The sequence below is a fragment of the Aquarana catesbeiana genome, linkage group LG08 (genome assembly GCF_042186555.1).
Source record: "Aquarana catesbeiana isolate 2022-GZ linkage group LG08, ASM4218655v1, whole genome shotgun sequence".
In the NCBI taxonomy this organism is placed as follows: domain Eukaryota; kingdom Metazoa; phylum Chordata; class Amphibia; order Anura; family Ranidae; genus Aquarana; species Aquarana catesbeiana.
The window spans coordinates 203,889,906-203,913,607 of record NC_133331.1 but is presented as its reverse complement, the minus strand read 5'-3'; the positions used below and the strand labels follow the sequence as shown (position 1 = coordinate 203,913,607).

At 41.1% G+C, this 23,702-nt stretch overlaps 1 protein-coding gene across 1 annotated transcript in view; it reads right to left on the bottom strand.

The window, feature by feature from the left end:
• POLR3A (RNA polymerase III subunit A) overlaps positions 1-23,702 on the bottom strand; it is a 143,072-nt gene that overhangs the window by 22,205 nt on the left and 97,165 nt on the right. The window contains exons 22-28 of the mRNA XM_073596832.1: positions 22,903-22,989; positions 17,411-17,493; positions 13,928-14,098; positions 13,530-13,623; positions 9,656-9,748; positions 9,396-9,560; positions 8,280-8,444 (exon numbers count right to left, since the gene is read on the bottom strand). Coding sequence (XP_073452933.1) covers positions 8,280-8,444; positions 9,396-9,560; positions 9,656-9,748; positions 13,530-13,623; positions 13,928-14,098; positions 17,411-17,493; positions 22,903-22,989 — 858 coding nt within the window. The remainder of the gene's footprint in view (positions 1-8,279; positions 8,445-9,395; positions 9,561-9,655; positions 9,749-13,529; positions 13,624-13,927; positions 14,099-17,410; positions 17,494-22,902; positions 22,990-23,702) is intronic.

The window sequence follows — 23,702 nt, the reverse complement described above, 5'->3', positions numbered from 1 at the left end:
AGACACAAGCAAAAAAAAGGTACACTTTGAAAACACCCACAGCTAGCCCAAAAACTCCCCCATATGGTCACCGCACACAGGTGTCCAGCCTCTAGCTAGCTTGACTGATTGTTACAATCACTGGGACACCCCACAATAATAATAAAAGGGGTTTCACGTACCTGTCCAGGCGTAGGGCAGCTTAAAAACTAAGAGTCCAATCTTCACCCTTCACGGCGAGTTTCTGTCACTTGAGGACCTTCAAGGACTGGTTATCCTTTTCAGGTTTAGGGTCCATTTCCTGGGACCTGTACAGCACCCTGCAGGAATGCCTTACCACTGTAGTGTCCAGGATTCCACTTCGCAGGGTCCAGCACCCAGGGGCCGCATTACAGGCAAAACCTTGCAGGATCTAGAGTCTTCTTTGCGAGGCTCGGGTACCATTTATCTAAGTGTATAAAGGCTGTGTCAAATGGATTGGTCAATCCCTTGATTCATTTAAGAACCGTTTGTGGGACTAGAGACCTGGAACTCAGAGAGCTCAAACAGTGCCATCCACCTTGCAGACACTGGTAAAAAACTGAAGTACTTCCTGTATGGAAAGGGGTTACAGTATATAGGGGATCACTTCCTGTCTAAAGACCTTTGGTCTACCAGTGTCCATTCACCTGGAGATGAAGTATAACCCATTAGGTAATAAATATTAGCCTAACTCTGTGTCCCATGATGTACGAAATAGAAAAGTCTCCTTACAAGAAAGGGCTGCCAGTTCAGAAAACATATCTGATAGATGTGATGGCAACCAAAAAGGGAACTTGCACAAGAGATCCTCTAGGGCAATATCCCCGATAGGATCAAACAGTGGTTTCTATAGAGCAGCGAGAACCAAGTTAAGATCCAAGGAAGCACAGGGTGCTGCATGGGAGGCTCAATACAAGATACACCTTGAAGAAAACATTCCTACAAGGGAGAGTGAAGCCAGAGGCCTTTGAAAAAGAACGGATAAGGAGGAGACTTGGCCTTTGAGAGTGCCTAAGGCCAAGTTCTGGTCGATATTTGTTGGTAGGAATGCCAAAATGTGAGGCAGAGATTATTCCCTGGCATTGAAGTGCCTGTGTTCATACCAGGTGAAAATGGATTTCCAGGTAAAATAATAGATATTCTAAGAATGGCTCATCTTGTTTTTAACAAGGCAAGAATCACAGCCGCAGAAACCCCCCATCTTAAGACTTGGATTTCAACAGCTATGCTGTTAAAGCCAGAGACTGAGATGCAGAATGAAATAGAGGGCTTTGAGATAGCAGATCTGGCCTGTTGGAATGGGGCCAGGGGTTGTTTGCATACCAGGTTCTTCTGGGCCAGTTTGGTGAAAATGGAATCACCGGTTTGCTTTCCTACACTTTTACTGAGCAGATTAAGCAGAGGGAATGTATAAATAAGCCTGAACTGAGACTAGGGGATTTATCAAGGCATCTGAGGCTAGAGGATTCCTGGTGCTGGCAACAGGTAGTTTGTTGGTTAATTTGGAGGATAGGATATGCTACAGCCTTAATCCACCATTTTTGGCACATTCATTTAAAAACATTTGAATGAAGGGGCCATTCCTCTTTATAACGGCAATTGGGAATGAGGCAATCTGCTTTCTAGCTGTCCACTCCCAGGTGTGGACCGCAGAGACTGCTAGCAAATTAGCTTCTGTCTATGAGATTATCTGATTTGATTCAATCAAGGCACCCAGACTGGTGCCCCTGGATGAGAGATGTTGGCTACAGAAGTTGTATTTTCTGACTACACCCTGATTGGGTTTCCCTTCAGAATGGGGGTCCAGTGCTGCAGGGTTCTTTGGACTGAGATTGGAACACTCTTCCCCAACGTGAGATACTTGCATCTGTTGTGACAATCTATATGATAAAAAGGAGGAGGACTTCCCCATTGTTAGGGCTGGGGTGGTAATCCACCATTTCTCTAATGAACTGGTCAAGTGCCTTACCAGACAGATGACTTCCTTGGAAAGACCTACTCGTGTGGCACATTCTGCAGCTTGTGCTGTCCAAGCTTTCAGCCATAAGATTCTGTGCATGTGAATGGAGTTTGGAGCCAATTATGGAACTTTGTATTCTAGAGCATACACAAAAAAGCAGAGCAGAAGGCAACTGCTGTAATTGCTATGTGACAGCACAATCTTAAAATACAGGGTCATGTTGGTTTTTCACTGCCTTAATCGAGTTAGCTGCAGTTTGACATACTGAGAAATCAGCAAGAGCTGGTTGAAGGGTTTGTCCAAGGAAATCTAACAGAGAAGTCTGCTTTACTCAAATAGGCTGCTTGTTGAGTGCCTGAAAAAGGACTAGAATTGGATGCGGAGGCCGATGTTAGAACGGCTCTTGCTCAGAACTCAGAAGCAAAGAATAAGGTGAAAGAAGAAACCATTTTGGTAATAACAAGCTTAAATGGTGTTCTTTACAAGTTAGAGATGTTTCAAGATCTGAAGTCAAATTTGAAAAAAAAAAAAACACTAAACGTGTGATAAGGAGATGTGCCAGCACAGCACAGACAGGGTTAATTATGGCAAACAAACTTCCCTTCCTCCTCTGCATATCAGAGGAAAACTTTAGTTTTGGCATTTTCAGAAAAGACCAAGTAAAATGGAAGTAGCGATTCGATAACTATTGCTACAGTGCCTTGCAAAAGTATTCACCCCCTTGGCATTTTTCATGTTTTGCTGCCTCACAATCTGGAATTAACATGGATTGTTTGAGGATTTGCATCATTTAATTTACAGAACATGCCCACAACTTTGAAGATTTTTTTTTCTTATTGTGAAGCAAACAACAAATAGGACATAATAACAGAAAAAAGTCAATGTGCATAACTATTCACCCCCCTAAAGTCAATACGTTGTAGAGCCACCTTTTGCGGCTATCACAGCTCCAAGTCGCTTTGGATAAGTCTCTATGAGCTTGCCACATCTTACCACTGGGATTTTTGCCCATTCCTCCTTGCAAAACTGCTCCAGCTCCTTCAAGTTGGATGGTTTGCGCTTGTGAACAGCAATCTTTAAGTCTGACCACAGATTTTCTATTGGATTGAGGTCTGGGCTTTGACTAGGCCATTCCAACACATTTACATGTTTCCCCTTAAACCACTTAAGTGTTGCTTTAGCAGTGTGTTTGAGGCATTGTCCTACTGGAAGGTGAACCTCCATCCTAGCCTCAAATCACACACAGAGTGGTACAGGTTTTGCTCAAGAATATCCCTGTATTTAGCACCATCCACCTTTCCCTCAACTCTGACCAGTTTCCTAGTCCCGACTGCTAAAAACCATCCCCACAGCATGACGCTGCCACCACGTTTCACTGTGGGGATGGTGTTCTTTGGGTGATGTGATGTGTTGGGTTTGCGCCAGACATAGCGTTTTCTTTGATGGCCAAAAAGTTCAATTTTAGTCTCATCAGACCAGAGCACCTTCCTCCATACATTCTGGGAGTCTCCCACATGCCTTTTCGCAAACTCAAAATGCTCCATTTTGTTTTTTGCTGAAAGTAATGGCTTTCTTCTGGCCACTCTGCCATAAAGCCCAACTCTATGGAGCGTACGGCTTATTGTCGTCCTATGTACAGATACTCCAGTCTCTGCTGTGGAACTCTGCAGCTCCTCCAGGGTTACCTTAGGTCTCTGTGCTGCCTCTCTGATTAATGCCCTCCTTGCCCGGTCCGTGAGTTTTGGTGTGCGGCCGTCTCTTGGCAGGTTTGCTGTTGTGCCGTGTTCTTTCCATTTAGTTATGTTAGATTTGATGGTGCTCATAGGGATCATCAAAGATTTGGATATATTTTTATAAGCTAACTCTGACTTGTACTTCTCAACAAGATTGTCCCTTACTTGTTTGGAGAATTCCTTGGTCTTCATGGCAGTGTTTGGTTAGTGGTGCCTCTTGCTTAGGTGTTGCAGCCTCTGGGGCCTTTCAAAAAGGTGTGTATATGTAATGACAGATCATGTGACACTTAAATTGCACACAGGTGGACATCATTTCACTAATTATGTGACTTCTGAAGGTAATTGGTTGCAACAGAGCTTTTTATGGGCTTCATAACAAAGGGGGTGAAGACATACACACATGCCAATTATCAGTTATTTATTTCTGAAAAATAGTGTTAGGTATATATTTTTCTAATTTTACTTCACCAACTTAGACTATTGTGTTCTGATCCATCACATAAAATTCAGATTAAAAAAACATAACTAAAGGCTAATGTAAAAAGCCAAGGGGGGTGAATACTTTTGCAAGGCACTGCATGTGATAAAGAAGATGAAAGGTAGGTGGTTAAAACAATTGGGCTGTAATTAGGAGAAGACAGAAGAATATGCCTAACGGGTTCATAGGGTGGTTTATGAAGAGCCAACATAAATCTGGCTGAGATTCCGCAAAGTCACTGGGGAATATACAGGAAGGATAATGTGAGCAACACCTATGAAGTAGCCTTTACCAATGAGAGGCAAGTGGTCTCTGAAAGAGAACTGCTAAGGACACAATTTTACCCTAGATGGTACTCAAGGCCAATCACTGGTCCTGACTGGAGAAAAGACAGAATTTATCCCACAGAGAACTTCTTTGGATGGAATTTCCTTCTCTCACACCAAGAAAAATATGCCTTCCCAAGTGTGGTGGTAGACTTTGGGAGAAGATGATTTTCAAGCTTTTAAGAGAGTAGGGATAGCCAAACCCTTACATCAAGATGAGACAGATGCAACAGAGCCACCACAGGCATCCTCCAGAAATACAAGTTCTCAAGCTGAACAATGGTGCTCATCCGTTAACGTCTTCCATCCTGGACAAACTGCACTCCTGTAGGAACAGCAGTAGAAGATCCCCTGAAAGGTGGTATGAAGAAAAAAAAAAAAAACACACACACACAGGATGAATGTTTAAAGCATTCCTGCCCTGACTTGCTGCAGCAACATTACAGGCTGGCACCAAGTCTTCCATATGGCAGGGTCTGGGTACGATCCAAGGCTCCGCTGAGAAGTCAACCGACCAAGAAGCTGCAAAAAAAGCCACAATAGCTATGATGCAGCCAAGTCCTGATTTAAGAACCCCATTGAAATGATACAGAAGAAAAAAAACACCATAAAAGGACGTAAGCTTATTTCAATGTAGAAGAGAGAAGATGTCCATCACCTAAGGATGCTGTAAAAAAACTGAGGCTCACTGGGAGTGTCCAATGACCTGAAGGCAGCTGCATATAACCCAGTTGTATACAGTGGGGATTAAAAGTATTCAGACCCCCTTAAATTTTTCACTCTTTGTTATATTGCAGCCATTTGCTAAAATCATTAACCGTATTTATCGGCGTATAACACGCACTTTTTTACCCTGAAAACAGGGTAAACTGTGCCTGCATGTTATACGCCGATATCTTTTTTTTTTTTAACCGGGGGGGGGGGGGATGGGGTATCGGGGGGTCTGTCCGCCTCTCCTGGCCCTGGGACAGCACTGCCAGGACAACTCCAGATAACATTAATGTCAGCCCCCTGCCACACACTGCTCCCCCATGCCACTATATGTCAGTTCAAACCCCTCCACCAACGCCACTCTCCTCCTCCCGCTCCGCCCCCTCCTCGAGTGTAGCTTTTGATTGGAGGAGAGCGGTCATGTGACCATCAATGAATCAGAGGAGAGCAGTCACATGACTGGGTCCACAGTGCCAATGGAGGTGTTCAATTGATCCACAAGGGACACAGGAGGAGCGGCGCATGAGAAGGGGCCGGCAGTGATGGCAATGCAGGTATTTAATAGCTCAGATCCAGAGCATGCTGGCAATGCCGTCCAAGGAGACTGGGGATCTCCTGGGAGTGCAGAGGAGGAGGGGGGGGCTTTATAATGAAAGGGCTCAGCGTACCATGCAGGGGGTCTCAGTGTTTTATGCAGAGGGTATGTGTTTTATGCAGGGGGCTCAGGGGTCTGTGGAAAGTTTTTTCCTGAAATTTCCCTCTTAGAGTTAAGGTGCGTGTTATACGACGATAAATACGGTAAGTTCATTTGTTTTCCTCATTAATGTACACACAGCACCCCATATTGACAGAAAAACACAGAATTGTTGACATTTTTGCAGATTTATTAAAAAAGAAAAACTGAAATATCACATGGTCCTAAGTATTCAGACTCTTTGCTCAGTATTTAGTAGAAGCACCCTTTTGAGCTAATAGAGCCATAAGTCTTTTTGGGAAAGGTGCAACAAGTTTTTTACACCTGGATTTGGGGATCCTCTGCCATTCCTCTTTGCAGATCCTCTCCAGTTCTGTCAGGTTGGATGGTAAACATTGGTGGACAGCCATTTTTAGGTCTCTCCAGAGATGCTCAATTAGGTTTAAGTCAGGGCTCTGGCTGGGCCATTCAAGAACAGTCACGGAGTTGTTGTGAAGCCACTCCTTCGTTATTTTAGCTGTGTGCTTAGGGTCATTGTCTTGTTGGAAGGTAAACCTTCGGCCCAGTCTGAGGTCCTGAGCACTCCGGAGAAGGTTTTCGTCCAGGATATCCCTGTACTTGCATTCATCTTTCCCTCGATTACAACCAGTCGTCCTGTCCCTGCAGCTGAAAAACACCCCACAGCATGATGCTGTCACCACCATGCTTCACTGTTGGGACTGTATTGGATAGGTGATGAGCAGTGCCTGTTTTTCTCCACACATACTGCTTAGAATTAAGGCCAAAAAGTTCTATCTTGGTCTCATCAGACCAGAGAATCTTATTTCTCACCATCTTGGAGTCCTTCATGTGTTTAGCAAACTCCATGCGGGCTTTCATGTGTCTTGCATTGAGGAGAGGCTTCCGTCTGGTGGAGGGCTGCAGTGATGGTTGATTCTCTACAACTTTCTCCCATCTCCCGACTGCATCTCTGGAGCTCAGCCACAGTGATCTTTGGGTTCTTCTTTACCTCTCTCACCAAGGCTCTTCTCCCCAGATAGCTCAGTTTGGCCGGACGGCCAGCTCTAGGAAGGGTTCTGGTCGTCCCAAACGTCTTCCATTTAAGGATTATGGAGGCCACTGTGCTCTTAGGAACCTTAAGTGCAGCAGAAATTTTTTTGTAACCTTGGCCAGATCTGTGCCTTGCCACAATTCTGTCTCTGAGCTCTTCAGGCAGTTCATTTGACCTCATGATTCTCATATGCTCTGACATGCACTGTGAGCTGTAAGGTTTTATATAGACAGGTGTGTGGCTTTCCTAATCAAGTCCAATCAGTATAATCAAACACAGCTGGACTCAAATGAAGGTGTAGAACCATCTCAAGGATGATCAGAAGAAAAGGACAGCACCTGAGTTAAATATATGAGTGTCACAGTAAAGGGTCTGAATACTTAGGACCATGTGATATTTCAGTTTTTCGTTTTTAATAAATCTGCAAAAATGTCAACAATTCTGTGTTTTTCTGTCAATAATGAGGAAAAAAAATGAACTTAAATGATTTTAGCAAATGGCTGCAATATAACAGAGTGAAAAAATGTAAGGGGGTCTAAATACTTTCCGTCCCCACTGTAGATGTAAAGAAGCCTGTGTACTGTACTTTACAGTTATATAAAAATGATTAATCACAGATCAGAGAACAATGCTATACATGAAGAATAAATAGCTGAATTATTTGTTTAAACACTAGGTTTGAACACTTTGTTAATAAACCGCAAAAAAAAAAAAAAAAAAAAAAAAAAAAAAAAAAAAAAAAAAAATCGAGAATTTGCTCATAATAATCTTTTTATTTATTATTTCAATAAAAAAAAGCGCTATCCGGACATTGTAGTGAAAAGTTTATTACTTATAGCTAGTGTTTAAGTGTCATCTCAGACCAGTGATCTCCAGAGGATTATTCAAGTTACCTAAAGCGAGCAGGGGGGGATAAAATCCATAAAAAAGTTTGAAGGCAGGAATCTGGCGAAGGCACCTTTTAATACACACACACTTTGGAGCTCCCTCTCCTCTCCCTTTTTTCTGGTCTCACAGGCTTTGCTGAGAACAGCAGGACCCACTCCTGTTGCTGTCAGTCAAATCCAGTGAACAGAGCAGGGCAAAGTCACACTGTGGACGTCAATGGACACACACTGCCCCGCTCAGGAATGAGCCCATACGTCTGCCCCTAAAGCAAGCAAGACACAGTAGAGGAGCCCAGAGCGCCAGTGGCGGACCCCAGAAGAGAAGGTTCTGGGCCACTGCACAGAGCAGGGAAGTATAAACCTGTTTATTATTTTAATATGTAAAATAAAAATAGTAACTTTCTAACTGCATGGATAATGCAATAACTTTGAAGCCTACCTCATAGGTGTTGTTTGAAGTGGTATGTGAGCCCTTAACCCCATGGGTAGCCATGACAGCACGGAGATTATCACCCTCAACCAAAAGTTTGTACTTTTCTTTTCCACTCTGTTCATCAATATGTATGACAGCACGTGCCACTTCAGGAATGCCTTGTACCACCACCTGCGAAAGTTAAAATGATAAAATCAGCCAATTTTGTTTTCTGCTCCCTCACAATACACCATATTGATTTTTAATCAGATTCACCAAACTAAAATGAATTTGGATCATCTCGGGTAATAGTCACACATATGCAACTATTATGTTGAAAATCAATTTAAAGTGGGTCGTACTTAATACACTGCATAAACAACTAGCACAATTTCAGTGATGCCAAGGTGAAAAGGTGCTCTGAAAAAGGGTACACAACTCCCAAAAACACGTTCGCTTTTCCATCTGATGTTTTTGTGGTGGGACTTACTGCCCAAGGCTGAAGCATGTAAGTTACAAGCCTGTTAATCTTTTATGCGTGCGAGTATCCATTTGTTATTTGGAATTTAATAAACTGTATGGAGGTAATGCACGAGGAGGTCAAAATAAGATATAATATATGGTAGCTTGCACACTTTCCATAACTTTTTTTACTAAAATAAAACCAGAAAAGCATAGTAATATTTTGAAATTCAATGTTCTTAGATTTTTAGGATTTTACCTGCTCTCGAAATGCCATGTGTGTTTGGATATTGTAGATTAAAAGCTGATCTATGGGCAAATACATTTTTATTGATATATATTCAATAGCCAAAAAGAATATTATTTCACTTTGCAATATTACCATGTAAATCTGTCAATGACTTTAGAACTGTGCTGTACATAGCCAGCACAGAGAGCATGATTATGGGTAGGAACCAGCAGGTCCAGCCACTATAGCCTGCCTGCAGAAAACTAAAGGGGAGTGGATACAAGACCAGAGACCCTGCACAAGGAGAGAAAGCTACAGTATCTGGTCTTTATTACAAAAACCTCCTGTATGGAAGCAAACAGCAGAAGTTTAATGCAGGGTTACTGCACAGATCTGAATAAAATGCACAAAGGACACCACAATATAAGTAAGAATACCATTAGGATACTCACCTTTGGCAATTCCTCTTTCAGTGACTGCAGGACATAGTACATAGAACTCTTATTATTCTCTCTTGGTGTGACACACAACACAGCCTCCCCATGAACTGCAATATCTCCAGGCTTTACACGGAGCTTAGACAAGCAGATGGAGTATCTTACAGTCTCAGCATTTACCTAGAAAAAGTAAAACCAAAAATAATTTTTTCAAAAAGGTGGCTACATTGTAGTTCCTTTTACATTTAAAAAATGCAGTATTAAGATTCCATTACCTCAAGCCTCAACAAGCGGATACGTTCCAGTGAAAGCTTCACCAGGAGGAAACAGTCATCAGGAAGAAACACCTCCTCCATGTACTCTGATATCTGCCAAAAGGAGTTAGATTTAAAGTACAAAAATATAGTAATTTCTATTTATTTAGGTCCATGAGGGACACATCTGCTCAAATAAATTGAGGGCCAGCTCAGTATAACCCCTTTTTGCCCCCAGCATGCCTCAATTTTGTGATGAAGCAGTACCAAGAACAAAATCATAGACACAGAGGGGCCTATCTTCCTCAGTGGACTCCAAGATATATATTTTATGGTAAGTATAATAAATCTTATTTTCTTGAGACCATAAGCTTGAATAAACCACTGATAAATGGTGGAACAAGTAGTTTACCCCTTACAGGAACTACCAGGAATAACAGTGTCAGTCTTTCGAATGGCTGATACAATGGCTGCAAGGTAAACCAACAACTCACACTACATTCAAACAACAGAGGGAAATCTCTTGAGTGAAACCAGATAGAGGGATGAAAGAAAAATGTCCAACTTAATGTGCAAGGCCTATACGATTGTTATCAAAAAATGTCCTGGGTCTTAAAGTGATATTAAAGATTTTTTTTTAAATCAAACTGTGCAACGGTTTTACACCGATTTCACTTCTTCTGGAACCTTCCTGACTCCTCTTGCAAGCTGCTTGACACACACAACACAAACCTGGATTCCTGAGCCGCCAAACCAGGGACCACCTGGTCTTTGGTGCCAGGCAAATTGGTCTGTCCAAAGACTGGACTGACCTGTCCCACAATAACAGGATGTTGTGTTATAGGGGTCTGGAGTTGAACTGGGAAAATGGTACTCCCTTGCAGGAGGTCACCATCAGCCCTTAAGATCTCATACACAAGCTAAGAGTCCGAGTCTGTGAGCAAAGCGTTTGAAGTTTCTCCTGAGGAAGAAAAAAACTCTGGGTTGAGGTAAGATCCTAACAATAAGTCTGATCCAGCACTGACTTTTGGAGGTTGAGGACCCAGCCAAAACTCTGCAAAGTCTGGGCTATGTTTCCCAACAAAACCTGCACCAACTGTTCCCTAAACAGGGGTTGACTAGATATTTCTCTATGGGAATTATCAAGGAGTGCATTATGGGTAGCAAAGGAACCAACTCCCTGGTAAATACGTGAAGTAAAGAAGATCGGCTGAATGGAAAGGACACAAATTGGAGGTGCCGAAGACCAACAGCAAAGTGAAGGAATTGATTATGATCTGAAAAAGTGGAGACATGGAGGTAAGCATGCTTGATGTCCACAAAGGCAAGGAAGTCTCCCTGGTGGTTAATGCTGAATTTTTGAACCCAAGATATTTAGGACTTGAGATTCAAGATGGGCCGAAAGCCCCTTTTGGTATGGGAAACAAACAGGTTGAAGTAGCTCCTCTAGAACGGTTCTGCCACGGGAACTGGCGCAATGCCCCCTGCTTCAGAAGGCTCACTAAGGCTGCATGGAGATCGGTTAATTTGTGTAGTGACACAGGTAGACTGGAAGAAATGAACCTGGGAAGCCGTTGGAAGCAAAATTGTAGCTTGCAGCCCTTGGAAACCACCTCTACCCCAAAGCATCTTAGATGCTGGCTGTCTGAAAAGGCTAACAAGATGTTTCCACCTTCAGACTGGGGGTTTGGCTTTGGAGGTAACGAAAAACTCTTCTTGACCTCTGAGAAGTAAGCGTTCTTAGACTAGGCCCAGGCTTCTTTTGCTGGGGCAAATGGGTATGCTAGCCCCCCCACCCGATTACATCCTTCATGAGGATGTCCAGGGCAGCTCCGAAGAGTCCCTCGAAGGGAATGCAGAGCAAACAAATACTTTTTTCATCTCCGACACTTGCTAAAGAGTCCTCATATTCACTGGTAGGAGACTAATCAGGGAAATGAAGGGAATCTCTAAAAATCCATCTACACTGTAGTTTAAGGCTGTAGGCATGAGCTCTAAATGCTCTTTAACTAAACAACCAGTAGCTTTTGGCAGACTAAGGTTATGGCCAAGGCAGGCTACAGTGCTGGGCCTGCCACAGAACATTCTAGAAATGGCCTCCAATCACTTGCCAATCAAGCAGGTACAATATTCACAGGGATGGTCAAAGCTTTGTCAATATGGAATACTGCCAGATCTATAGGGGTTAGTGTATGTTTTTAACAAAGTCCTCCTCAAATGGGTAAAAGACTGATAGATGTTTTGTAGGGCTTGTAAAGTTTCTTTAAGTCTCTATAAAAGAAAGGCTGTGAATAACAGGTGAACAGGATAAGTCTTGGGTACCCTTAAGAAGCCTATACTGGGAGCTGCCCTGGTAGAGCTATAGGCTCATCCTTAAAAGTGGTGCATATCACATCAATAAGATATGAGAGCATCTCTAGGTTTGGGCGTAATGGTAGAAGCCTGCGAAATCTCAGACCTAGGATCATCCATCAAGGACTTGAGACTTGGCATGAGAGATAGGACTGCATGTCACAGGATATAAGTAGCTGAGGGCTCAGAGACAGGGGAAGGCTTGAAAACAAACTTGTGGCCTTTGGGGTTTTAGTCCGCTATTACATTTTTTATTTTACCTATCAAGTCCTGCAAAATGGAGGTGAAATCCTCCTAGCATAGAGCAGAGTAGATATCATTCCCGACAAAGACTTTGAGGGCAAAATTCAAGACTGTCAGTGTCCAGCACCTCAGGGGGCAACCTGTAGGCAGCACAAAAATCTTACGCATGCTGGGAGTAGGAGTAAGTATACTGGGCTGACCCACAATTTATTTTGTCAGTGTCCAATTTTCCTGTAGGCATCAGGATAACCCATCAGTCTCTGAATCCCTGTGTCCCTCAATGGACGGAAAAAAAAAAGTGTTGGGTAGAGCTACAATAAAAATAACATAAAAAACAGCAGCACACTGCTCTAAAACTACAAGCATAGTCAAAACGCAACGAAACATACAAAAAACACCCGTAAGATCACAAGGTTTTTGTGGGTGACAGGGCATACACAACACATTCACAGCCTAGCACTGGAGTCTATTTTCAAGAAACAAATGCATGAACAAAAGCTCTGTGTGAAGTGAGCACTATTTCTGCAAGGATGCACCTTTTTTCAACTTTATTTATGCAGTTCTTATGACACTTTAGGAGATGCTTCCTATATACAGTACATATAACCCCTTTCTCAAAGAAGAAAGGCTTATGGGTTAATCCTATTTTTGCACCGAAACTCTTGTCACTCTAAATAAAATGTTGACACATGTAGGCTTGGGCACCTAAAGTTAAACTTAGCAGCTTTCAGTGCCTCCACCAGTCTGATCAGGCAAAGTTTCAGTACTTGCTGTTAAGGTCAATGCTTGCTCACCCCAACTTTTCTTCTACACATTCCTATTGGTCAACAAGGCAGTTTATCATAGTGGGGAACCATGAGAGCTCTGAGCAAGATTTTTCAGGAACGTAGACAGCTTTCAGTGCTACAATATAAACCAGAAGGCAGTTCTTTTTCTGGTAAAGTGACAAGCACTTTAATGGAATGCTAAACAGATTACTTTGTCTAAAGGCACTAAACAAGCACATTAAACAGATCAAAATAATATGTGTTCAATGCCACAAAACGTGAATTTTCCAATACAAAGCAAAACTCTACGCCAAGCAAACATACTACCTGTATTTGTAACTGGCATTCCATAAATTTTACACAAAATGACTGATAAACACACGATCAGCATGCATTAGCATATTAAATTACACAGCTGTATAAAATTTATGACCCAGGCTAAAAAACAACTGATCTCCCCTCTCTTTCTTGTTTCTTGGGATTGGTGTTACTGCAGGCCACAGGGGACCATCCCAAAGCACCAAACCTCTTACCTCTCCTAATAAGGTCTTCTCAATTCTACCTTTTACCAGACGAGCAAAGTCAGAGTCATCATCTACATCTAGATGAGCGGTAATGATTGGTGTGCTGAAGAAATGGAGAATTCATTGTTAATACCCTGTTTGATCTGGTGTTTGATTAAGAAAGAGCATGTGACATTAGTCATGACAATAAATATAAATCAGACCTCCATAATTTTGTACAGATTTAAAAAACAAAATACAATTATACTACAAATATTAGACAAAATTGCCAGCAATATTCCTTATATACAGCTTGAACCTAGCCAGTCCCAGATTCAGACTGGCCATTCAATCTGTCCATGTACTAGCACCTTAACACTATTAAATAAACATATAAACATTTATAAATATGACTTGGGTACACATACCTAATGTTCTTTGAGGCATTGATGATCTCCTTGATACGGGGCACACCCAATGTAATGTTCATGGAAGCAACACCAGCAAAGTGAAATGTTTTCAGGGTCATCTGTGTTCCTGGCTCTCCAATGCTCTGAGCACAGAGAGCTCCCACGGCCGAACCTGGTTCCATCTGTGCTCTTGGGAGAGAAATCAATACCCATTGCTAAAACTGATGCAGATTCCACTGACTACTCCAAAAGATTTATTTTAATTATGACAGGACAGGTGCATCATTAGTACAAAGTACGGAGTTCCATGCTAGCTAGCCCTCCTATTCTAAACTAACCTGATACCTTCATCAAGCAAGCCTCCTCCACTGTTTAAAACATGAGGGCCAAAATCCACTTCCATGCTGGCTGTATTTGAGCAGTGAACTTTTATAAACATGAATGGGCTCGAACCAAGAGAGTGTATCCAATCTTGGAGTACGGCCCTGCTCAAATCTCACTGCACAGGTGCGGCCAGCACTGAAAATCCTTTCAGCCTAGAAGATTTAAACAGCTGAGGAAGCAGCAGCTTTCTTACCGATGTAAGCAGCTAGGTGGAGGTTCTTGGGTTAGGAGGGCTATGAAAGAATTTGTTATCCTAGTGCATTAGCAAGAGAGCTTTCCTTCCCCCCTCTTCAGGCGTTTCACTTGGACCAGCCCGGATCGGAGACAACATTCCTGACAGCTGCTGGGGAGATCTTCTCATTACACGGTCCCTGCAGAGGGCAAAAATCTGCATGCCTGATAGACCCTGCCAAGGAGGGGGTCCAACACGGAGGGTAAGAGTCCACCTTTATCACTTTCTCACTTATTGGAGTCACCGTCAGTGGATTTGCACCATCCTGCACATCTCTCTCCTTTGTCAATCCACTCATAGGGGGATTAGTTGCTGCTGAGCTGTATAGTGGATGGAAGCTTTTTTTCACTGATGAACTTTTTATGTTTGAACCCATGGACTGAGTTTGTTTGATTTTCAGATTTTCACGCTATTAATATCATTGTACTTCACATGTACACATTTTTTGTTTCTTCTTTGAGTTTTTATGTTTTGCACTTATATATTTCTACCACTCATGGAGTCATTTACTTGCTCTCAGTAGATTGGGGTTTTTACTACCACCCACATGTATTCACATCTATGTGTGTATTTTCATATAATTAGCGCACTTTATTTATTTTTTATTATCCTAGTGCATTACACAGAGGAAGTTTAATGGCAGATGGTATGAGATTTCAACAAAACTCCAAGGCTGCATTTACGCCCGACCGTATCATTTTCAGGCGGTTTTTAGTGCGTTTTTGTACAGGCGTTTTGAGGTCCAGAGGTCGTCAACTTAAAACGCCTGTAATCTGCCTAAATAGAAGCTCATGTAATTTCTTGGGCTTCAGGCGACAGATCGCTCAGATGTGAACAGGGGCTATTTAAATGAATGAGATTTTGCTTGTTGGGCGTTTTGGAACTTTTGAGATGAGCATTTTACGAGCTGAAAATGCTCAGGTGTGAAAGCAGCCTAAAATCACCAAGTCCTCCAAGAGCTGGCTGTGATCTTTGTATATCCTATTCTGAGATATTTCATTAATAAACCTAAACTGCTTACAGAATTCTTACTGAACTCAGAAGTGTTCACTGTAGGCATCAAACACATCAAATGTGATTGGCATATAGCTAGACATAAACTAGAAAATGTACCATTGCAAACATTGCCAAATTACTCTACTGCAAAGTTAAATCTTATAGTCACAATGAACACAACAAAATAAGAAAACTGCTTTTGCACAAGAATGTCCAAATCATAGTCATCCATCACTTATCCATTAAAACATCTTTCTAATTTAAGTTGTCTCTAATCAAAACTGCTCAATCATTTCTTCTGCACACTGCCTAAACTGATTACATTCAGCTTTTATTTGATAAATTTACCTGCCATAAGTAAAATAAAGGTAGGTCTAAACTCTAAAAAGCAAGACTCATGGTCTTTTTTGAAGGCTTGATTTTATTTATTTTGCAATAAGTGTAGTAAGTCAGATTCCAACAACTTTGCGGCTTAGGCCCCATGTACACGGGACGCTGCTAAACACACGTTCAGAGGCAGTTGGATGCTTTTTTCAACTGCCCCTGAACTCATTCAATTTTATCCTATATGACCATGTACACAGTCTCGTTTATTGCCATTTTTTGCAGTTGCGTTTAACAGCGTTTCTTTGGAAGCAAAAAAATGGGTTCAGATGCAGAAGATTTCCACGTTTCAGACGCCAAACGCGACACCGGAGTTTAGCCGCGTTTTCATTTATAAGCGTTTTTAAAGGTGCCCTATTTTTTTTACATTAAAAATCTCAAAAATTATGGCAATTGATGAAAAACCATTAAAAAAATATTTTAAAACTTGTAATTGCTTGCAATGATTCATAGACCATTTATATACCCTAATGAGCCCTTGATCCAATCCAATACACCGCTAGCATTGCTGTTATCCAAATTTAATTGGAATTTGACACGTTAGATTTGAGCAAGCAACTTGTGGCAGGTGACGTGGCAAGTGGACAATCAACTAGTGGCAGGTGACGTGGCAAGTGGACAATCCACAACTTGTGGCAGGTGACGTGGCAAGTGGACAATCCACAACTTGTGGCAGGTGACATGGCAAGTGGGCAATCCACAACTTGTGGCAGGTGACATGGCAAGTGGACAATCCACAACTTGTGGCAGGTGACATGGCAAGTGGACAATCCACAACTTGTGGCAGGTGACATGGCAAGTGGACAATCCACAACTTGTGGCAGGTGACATGGCAAGTGGACAATCCACAACTTGTGGCAGGTGACTCTGGACCTCTCACGCAATTTTCTATGTCGTTCTGGTCTCATCAAGAGCAATGTCAGGAGCATTTCCTCACATATGCTCATTATTGGATCCATTGCAAAAAAAAAAAAAAAAAGCACAGAAATAGAGGCAAATACAAGTAGACAACAGCTCTTTGTTGCTGCTACCCACTCTGGTCAAAATGGCTGAAATAGTTAACTAAAAATGTTTTTTGAGCTTGGGGAGGGTCTTAAATGAGGTAATCTTAATAAACGCTGCTAGACGCAAACGCGGTTAAACGTGGCATGCAAACACGCTAAATGGGCATTTTAAAAGCCGGTTTCAAAGTGTCAAAAAAATTTGTTCAGAGGACTTTGCCTCAGCGTTCCGTGTACATGGAGCCTTAGGTGCTGAGCGAGTCAGCCTCAGCATGTGCCTGGAAGCAACAAAGCTGCTGAAACTTCTATCACACCGCTGGTTTGTACCTAGATAGATATGTATTATAGTAAAGCTACAACTCTGCAGCCATAAACTAACTGCTGTAACAAATTGAGATTTGTAGCCATTTCTGGCTCAGATAAAATGCTAACACCTCTACTTACGAGTTTTATTGTCAAAAAAGAAAAATGTAGAAAATCAAAAGAATTCAAAAGTCACATTACCTCATATATTTATCCCGACAAGTCTCCAAAAACTTTTCTAGCTGTGTAGGCGTGATCCTGTCCAACTGGTACAATACCCGTGGCTGCAAAAAGATGAAGGATACTATTAAAAAGCCTCTATATTGAGATCGATTTTAGGGGCTATTGTACTTATATTAGCAGGTGAAGCCTGTAAAATAAAGTTGCCATATGTTTAAAATAAATCTGAGGAACCATGATCATACCCACTTTTAACCACACATACAAAATGACACCCCCATTTTTAACATGCCCTGAAACAATTGGTCATAGACTTTTGGATCAAGAAGCAGACAATGGAAGAGTTTAAAAAACTGCCTTAGGCACTACGACTAGAGAAAGGATGTGGTGAGTGGAGTGAATGAGTCAGAAGTGGAGTATGCATGGAGTGCAGCATATACTGGTTAGAAATACACAATATACAGGCCACTGAGGAACCAAATATAACCCCCCTCAAATGCCTCCCAAAACACAGCTCTCCCCACAAATACACCTCCATAAAGACCACCCCCACAAAAGGCAGGGGGCAGGATCCTGTATCCTGGTGCTGTCTTCCACAAAACAGATTTAAAAAATCCTCTTGTTGATTGGACAATACATTACACACACTTAGTCTTATGCCCTGTATACACGGTCGGATTTTCCGATGGAAAAATGCGATCGGATTGTGTTGTCGGAAATTCGGATCATGTGTGGGCTCCATCTGACTTTTTCCGTCGGAATTTCCGACACATAGTTTGAGAGCAGGATATGAAATTTTCCGACAACAAAATCAGATCGTTTAAATTCTGATCGTGTGTACACAAAGCCGATGCACAGAGTGCCACGCTAAGAAAAAATTAAGAGACGAAAGCTATTGGCTACTGCCCCATTTATAGTCCCGACATACGTGTTTTGCATCACCGCGTTCAGAATGATCGGATTTTCCGTCAACTTTGTGCGACCATACGTGAGAAGCGCCCGCATGTGAAACCGGTGTTCAAACCACACATGTGAGGTATCGCCACGATCGGTAGAGCGAGAGCAATAATTCCAGCCCTAGACCTCCTCTGTAACTCAAAACATGCAACCTGTAGAATTTTTTTAAACGTCGCCTATGGAGATTTTTAAGGGTAAAAGTTTGTCGCCATTCCACAAGCGGGCGCAATTTTGAAGCGTGACATGTTGGAAATCAATTTACACGGCGTAACATTATCTTTCATAATATAAAAAAAATTGGGCTAACTTTACTTTTGTAAACAGTGCTTTGAGCAATATACACACACACACACACACACAAAGATAAATGTTACTTAAGCACCTTTTTCATGCAAACATCAAATTGGTTAGTTTCATTAAATCCAAGTATTACTAAAATACTTTGTAAATTCATGCGAAAGTTCATAAAATTGTGATCCCAAAGGATAATGATTTAATGTGGCCAACTTTGATTCATCCATAGCTAACTTCATTATCCTCCTCCTTATAATCATGTGCATCAATTTCTCCTCACTCAGATTGAAAATATTTAACCATTCTTCTATGAGTGAACCATTATCCTTTGGGATCACAATTTGAAAAAGGTTTATCAGCATGGTTTACTGTATATATTTTTAAGCTCATAGCATGGTTAATTTTACATTTAAACCTTACAGTCAAAGCAGGTATATGCAGAGGCTTGAACATCCACCTGGTAAAACTTAGAAAATGTGTGAACATAAGGCCGGATGGCACCCTTACATACCAGCAAAAAAAAAAAAAAAAAAAAAAAAAAAAAATGCTCGATGGTGAAAAAGACTAAGAACCTCCTATAGACCTAGTAAAGTGAGCCTTAACAGGAAAGGAAGGAACCTTATTCTGTAGATGATAGCCTTTAACAATACCCTGTTGAATCCACCTAGCGATGGTGTAATGAGAAGCAGGCTGCCCTCTGCCTGAGCCTTCGGGAAGGACGAAGAAAATCAAGCAAAGGAGGTCAAAGGGTGGACACGTACAGCATGAACCACATCTAAACAGTGAAGAGAGCTCTCTCTAGAGTGTTTAGAAGCCAGGCAGAAGGATGGAAGGACAATGTCTTGATTAAGGTGAAAGGAGACCACCTTGGACCACCTAACAAGTGATTTTATCTATGTTAATTGTTGAATTTTTCAATATAGTTGAACAGACAAAAACAATAGATCGTTATTCGAACAGTGTTATAATTGAATAAAAACCATGAGGAAATTTTTCCTTTTCAATAATTTAACAAGAAAAAAACAGAAGATGCAACTTTTTACCATGGAAATAGTAAGTAAACCCTAGTGCTTACAAGATAGTATTGCCCACTTATCAAAAATGACTTCTTTCAGGCATTTTGCATGACTGCCCACCAACCTCCAATGTTGGCTTGGTGACATTTTTGACCATGTAAAAATGAATTCAGTAGCAAGAATTAGTGCGTTTTCCTTATATGAAATTTCCGTTCGAAATACCCCACAAAATTTCAATAGGAATCAAATCAGGTCTTTGACTAGGACAGTCCATAAACTTCAAATTGTTTTTTTAGCATTCATTTTTCTGTGAACTTCTTATTATGTTCAAAGGTCCATTCTGGTTCAGAGTAAACATTTGGACAGATGACCTGACAAAATACTGCATCATACACTGACATGATACAGAATTTACAAATGACTCGATGACAGTAAGCTGGCCAGGCTCTGCAGGAAAAAATTAACCCTAAAACATAAACATTGCCATCATCATGTTTCACAGTTGGTATGAGTTTTTTTCTTATAAATTGCTGTCCTCCGTTTGCAAACTATCTGCCTTTACTTTATCAATTATATTTGATTCATCAGTCTACAGCACAATGTTCCAGGGCCTGATCTTTGCTATCCATAAAGAACATTAGAGCAAGTCTACAGTTTGCGATTTCACACAAAGGCAAACAATTTTTTTCTGCCACACCTCCTATGCATGTTATATTGGTAAAATCTGATTGTAGATGCATGCATTTTACACAAACTGGTGCCAAGAATCATCTGCACATCCAGCTATGTAATTCTGAGGTTTTTGCAGACTTCTTTCAGCAGTAAACAGTCAGCTCTTTGGCCAATTTTGCTGACTGACTAATCTTGGCCAAGTCATTTGAAATCCATGACGCTTGAAGATTTTCCTTCCAGATGAATGATGGATTACAAATAGTCTGTCAATGTTTTTAATCCCCTTACAATAGCCCTCATAGGCATCAACAACTTTCTTTCTGAAGGTTTTGGACAGCTCTATTTGTCTTGCCATGAAGACGTCACACATGTATGTCAATAGCAAAGATAACACCAGACCCTAGATATCTTAGATTTAAATAAAATAGGTTCCACATGCATACTTTCCTATTAGGTTTCTAGTCATTGGCATTTAATTTGGAACACCCGATTCTATTTTAAGAAGTTGACGTGGAGATAATTGTAGGGGTGTGCTTAAATATGTATTTTCATTTATTTAGAGTATGACAATGATTACAACATGTGAAGTTTATTTTAAACTTAGTGTAGTGTATTTTGTTAAGTATATCACCTTTATTTGTAGGCAGGGTTTGAATGAAGAGCTAAGGTTTGTCTGTTCAAATATGTTGAAATAAATACATAGGAAGGAGTCCTGAACAAGTGCATTAGATGACATTGGGGAAGCAAACACTATGCTTTTCGAGTAATTAATTTCATTTTGCTGTGAATGATGATCTTGGACAGCAATAAACCTTTGGAGGTGTTGGTATAGCATATTTAAATTAATATGGCTTGAGGACAGTTCAAATTATTCCTCTAAAGTACAATATCTATAACTTAGAAGATGAAAATGTAAAGCTGAACCAACCCCGGACATCCTCCCTTCCAGCGGCTTCTCAGTCAGTGGTTCCAGTACAGACCAGATAGATACTGATTGGTCAGTGCTGTCACACTGAGGCAGTAAGTAGAGCGGGAACCAGGGGGGGTGGGGGAGGGTGCCCATTGTTAGTTCACCTTTACAATTTTTATGTAAAAGTGAACTAACCCTTTAAAGTTATGTTAAGTGATTGTAAAGTCAGAAGTATTTGTATCCTAATGGATTCTATGCATTAGGATAAAAAGCCTTCAGTGTGCAGCAGCCCCCCTCTGCCACATCTCTTATCAAGCAATGTCCACAAGTGCCTTGGCTTTACGGGACTCTTCCTCCTGGTTGCTTAAGACAGCAGTGGCTCCATTGGTTTCCGCTGCTGTCAAAGTCAGTTAGCCAATCAGGAGAGAGAGGGGGTGGGGTTGAACTGGGGCTTCGTGTCTGAATGGACACAGTGAGCTGCGGCTCGGCACCCCCACAGCAAGCTGCCTGCTGTGGGAGCACTCAGCAGGAGGGAGGGGCCAGGAGATCCAAAGAGGGAACTGAGAAGAGGAGGATCTGGGCTGCCCTGTGCAAAACCATTGAAAAGAGCAGGTAAAAAACATGTTTAGTATTTTTATAGAAAAAAAAAAACACAGACTTTACAATCCCTTTAAGCATGCATATATAGATTAGGCCAAACTACAGGTAATACACAGTAAAATGGACTGCATCTGGAGCACAAACCTCACCACCACAAAAAAAACAAACTCAGACACTAAATATCCAGAGCACTGAAAAATACTGCACAATGGTCATATCTATGTGGAATATAAGTGTATGATTACAGTAAAATATTAGTAATATTAGTACTCAGTTTTAGATTTCACATTTATTATCCATAACATCATGCTACAACTGCTTGTAAAACTGCCAATCCAAGTGCAGATTCAGAACAAAAGTAAAAAAAAAAAAATAAAACTATAGACCAGATGTCTTTATCTCCCATGCTTCAATAGAAAGATTGGAATCAGAATGGTTGACATGAAAAAAAGGTTACCACTATTATTTCTTCTAGCTATTATAAAGTCATTTCCTAGAAGGATTATAGACCTGGCATTGAAGAATGCTCATTACTGACTGAATAAATATCTAGGCCCTACAATTCTACCCACAACCCTAAACCACACTACAAGTTTCCTTGGATTGGTTACGCTACTACAGGGATCCTCAAACTACGGCCCTCCAGCTGTTGCGGAACTACACATCCCATGAGGCATTGTAAAACTCTGACATTCACAGACATGGCTAGGCATGATGGGAATTGTAGTTCTTGAACAACTGGAGGGCCATAGTTTGAAGACCCTTGCGCTACTAGTTCACTAAATGACAAGTGACTGCAAATTAGTTTCCAATTTATTAGTATGCAATCATAAGGAAATGACAGTGCCTTTGTTGATGTTCTCAGCAAATTGACAATGCACATCCTATGCAATCTGTGCACATTGCTCTATCAGTTCATTGTCTCAACTACTTAAAACTTCTGCGATGTTGGAGTGGTGAAAAACCCACAAAAGAAAGGGCCCTGAAAAAAGCGAATAGTAAAATATTCCAATAGATTTTTTATAATTGCTACACTGCACATGATATGCAAAAGGTCACGTTACCTCTGTGGAGCCATTGTCATTAATGCCATATTTATCTCTGGTCTTCCTTATCTTTTCTGATACCCCATTCACAAACTTCTTTATTTCCTGGTGGATGAAAAGTCAGAACATTAGATATGCAGCAATGACGTTACTAAGTATAGAATAATTAAATCTTGAGGTCTTAAGGGCCTGGTCACATCTGTGCTATGCGTTTTAGAAGCGGTTTACATACGTTACTGCTCATATGACGTGTTTTATTCAAAGTGCATCAAAGAAGACATCACTGAAAGTAACAGCAGAGGAGCTGCCTTGGGTGATTTCCTACCATCTGGTGTCTGCTTGCCGCCCCATGGAGCGGGGGTTTAGGATAATACATGTCTTCCCTGATCCTCTGTGATGAGGGATCATGGTATTCCGGTAAGGGCGCATTCTCGTTGATTTGTGGTGGTGGATCTCACTTACTATTGGGAAACAGGAACCGATTCACTGATTTATGCCAATTTTATTTTCACTGGTGCTCACTACACTATATTGTTCATTGATCACTGATCGTTTGTCATTACTATTTATTGACCACTGGACATTTTTTATTGTTGTTATCGATTTATGTTATTTTGTTGGACTTTATTTTTAATTTTCACTGGTGCTCAATACATTATATTGTCCATTGATTACTGATTGTTTAGCGATCACTGGACATTCTTCATGGTTCACGCCGTATATTAATTCACCAATTTAACTTATCACCTGTATGTTATTATTATCACGCAGGTTTTCACATATATATTTTCACAGTACTATATATTTTTTTTATATTT